This window comes from Dipodomys merriami, unplaced genomic scaffold (assembly GCF_024711535.1).
Source record: "Dipodomys merriami isolate MVZ:Mamm:240054 unplaced genomic scaffold, mDipMer1.0.p SCAF_129, whole genome shotgun sequence".
In the NCBI taxonomy this organism is placed as follows: domain Eukaryota; kingdom Metazoa; phylum Chordata; class Mammalia; order Rodentia; family Heteromyidae; genus Dipodomys; species Dipodomys merriami.
The window spans coordinates 1,328,298-1,330,658 of NW_027202593.1; the positions used below are offsets into that span (position 1 = coordinate 1,328,298).

Here is a 2,361-nt window from a genome sequence, read left to right on the forward strand (position 1 = left end):
GAGTGCTAACCTTGAGCAAAACAGCTCAGGGACAGCACCCTGGCCCTGAGTTCAAACCTGAGGACCAGCAAGGAAAAAAATATATGCATATATATATATATATTTCTCCTTCCATTTCTATGGGAACAAATAAGTCCGACAAGTGAATAAAGAAGAATGGAGGAGCCACACAGTCTAGACAAATAGCTGGGAGGGAGCTGAAGGGTGGGTCAGAGATTGGGGAGGGTCCGGAAGGGTGGAGTCCACCATCTTGCTTAAATTCGGCCTTCCCAGGCACCGGGGCATTCGCACTCCGGAGCTCCTGCAGAACTCACCTGGCTGGCAGAGCGGTGCCCTGAAGCTCCATGGCAGACCAGGCGCGAGCCTCCCGCCGGAGGCGCTCGAGGTTCACCGAGTACCAGCTGTGCGAGCTGAGAGCACACTTCACCGTCACCCATTGCCCCAAGTGGACGGAGCTTCAGGACCTGGCCTCCAGGCTGCAGCTGGACTTGTCTGTGGTGAAGGCTTGGTTTAAGAACCAGGTGGTCAAGTTGAAGAAGCAGCAGCAAGCCGGATCTCCGCCCGTGTCGTCTCCAGCAGCCTCCCCTGGCCAGGCCACCACCGAGGCCTGGGTGCCCAGGGCCACCGCCCTCAGCCCCCAGCTGCCTTCCGAAAGTGGGGACCACCAAGGCCCACAAGGGCCCCAGGAGTCTGCAGCGCCTGCCGTCCCCGGACTCCCTGTCTCGCCACCATCTCAGTCCCTCGAGGCTTTGGAGGTGCCCTGGACAGATCCCCTCCCCTGCAGCACAGAAGAGCTTGTCCACATGTACGCCACGTCCGAGGAGGAAGACTTCTCCAGCCTAGAGAAGTATCTTTTTGGGGAATCAGAATCACTAGACCTGCACATCCCCGACACGAGGCCGGACAGCTCCACGTCTGAGCCCTGCGTATGCTCCACCCTCCACGCGCATGTGACCCCTTCCATTCCTGCAAGAGCCAAGTGAACCTCACCCCTGTCTCACAGCAGCAACAACAACAACAACAAAGCGCACAAAAGCAAGCGTCGACCAGGCTTAAAGTTACACAATGGCCTGAACTGCCGTCTTGGGATGCACTGATAACGCTTCTGCTGCGGCCACAAAAAACAAACAAATAAGCCTTTCTTTTAATTTCTTCATTGGAAAACAAAGTTCAGGGAGTTCGTGGGAAGGTTGAATCAGAGAAAAGGAAATACAAACAGAGGGTAAGGAGTGTAAACCTGAGGGGTGGAAACGTAGAGGATTCTGAACTTACTATGGTTTCTTTGTCCATTTTTTTCCTCTGGATGCTTTTGTAATATAATTGCGTTCTGCAGACTGAAGGTTGTGTATGCACCTGGCTAGGTCCTTTGTATCTAAGTGCTCGACGCGTTTCTCTGAACTTTGTTGACATCTTGATCCCTAGAATACTCTCTAATGAGGGAGATGACTTTTTCTTTCATTGCATCATGCCTTTTGGAGGAGACCTTACTGTCTGTCACCGGGAACAGGGACAGGGCCTAGGAAATATCAAAGCATACTCCTCTGAGAGGCAGCTGGAATTCGTGCCCTGCTTTTCCTCTCAACTTAGATTCTGAAATCTGCAGAAATAAGGTGATTGACCTTTCCAAAGTCATTCAGATTCCGTGATCACCATGAACTAACATGACTGGGACCCTTCTAGATGCGAGCGACTCACGGCACAGTGAGTTTACCTTCAGCTTCCGGAAGAAGGGAAGGAAGCCCAGAAAGGTCAAGTGACTTGCTAATGTCAGACGTCTCACAAATGGCAGAGCTCAGACTCACGTGCAGACCTTTTCCTCCAGACAAACGTCTTTGTAAATGCCACCTGTTGTCCTTCAGGAAAACACCAAGGAGGTACCGGAAGACAGAGCCCCGGTGTCTAATACGTCAACCATCCAGAATGTTCTTTTAGCCATGGCCTCATCTGACACTCGCTGACTGGCTTGGGTAGCAATGACTCACTTTTGGAAAGCAAAGCCTTCCCACTGTGGTTACTGTATTTGATTCTGGTAACCTGGTGTTGTCTATAGGTTTATTTGGTACCACAGAATGGTGAGACAAAGGACAAGGGGGAATCAAGGCAACAGCGATATTCACCAGACTACATGTTGGAAATGATCTGTACTACTTGGGGAGGGGGAAGGGAAAGTAGGAGAAAAATGAGGGAAGAGGTAACAAGTTTAACAAGAAATGTATTTAGTGCCTTTCTTATGTAACTTTCTTATGTAACCCTTTTGTACATCACCTTGACAATAAAATACAAATTAAAAAGAAGTAGTAATGGGTCTTTCTGAGGTGGCTGAATCCATAAAATGGCGCTGTCTCTTGTTAAGAGAGGAAA

The 2,361-nt window shown here is 50.2% G+C and overlaps 1 protein-coding gene across 1 annotated transcript; it reads left to right on the top strand.

Moving 5' to 3' along the window:
• The first annotated feature begins 344 nt into the window (after positions 1-344).
• LOC138824421 (paired-like homeodomain transcription factor LEUTX) lies at positions 345-1,958 on the top strand. Its single transcript, XM_070018268.1, has 2 exons — positions 345-926; positions 1,860-1,958. Exons 1-2 carry the CDS (start codon positions 345-347, stop codon positions 1,956-1,958), a joined length of 681 nt encoding a protein of 226 aa, XP_069874369.1.
• The last annotated feature ends 403 nt before the right edge of the window (positions 1,959-2,361 follow it).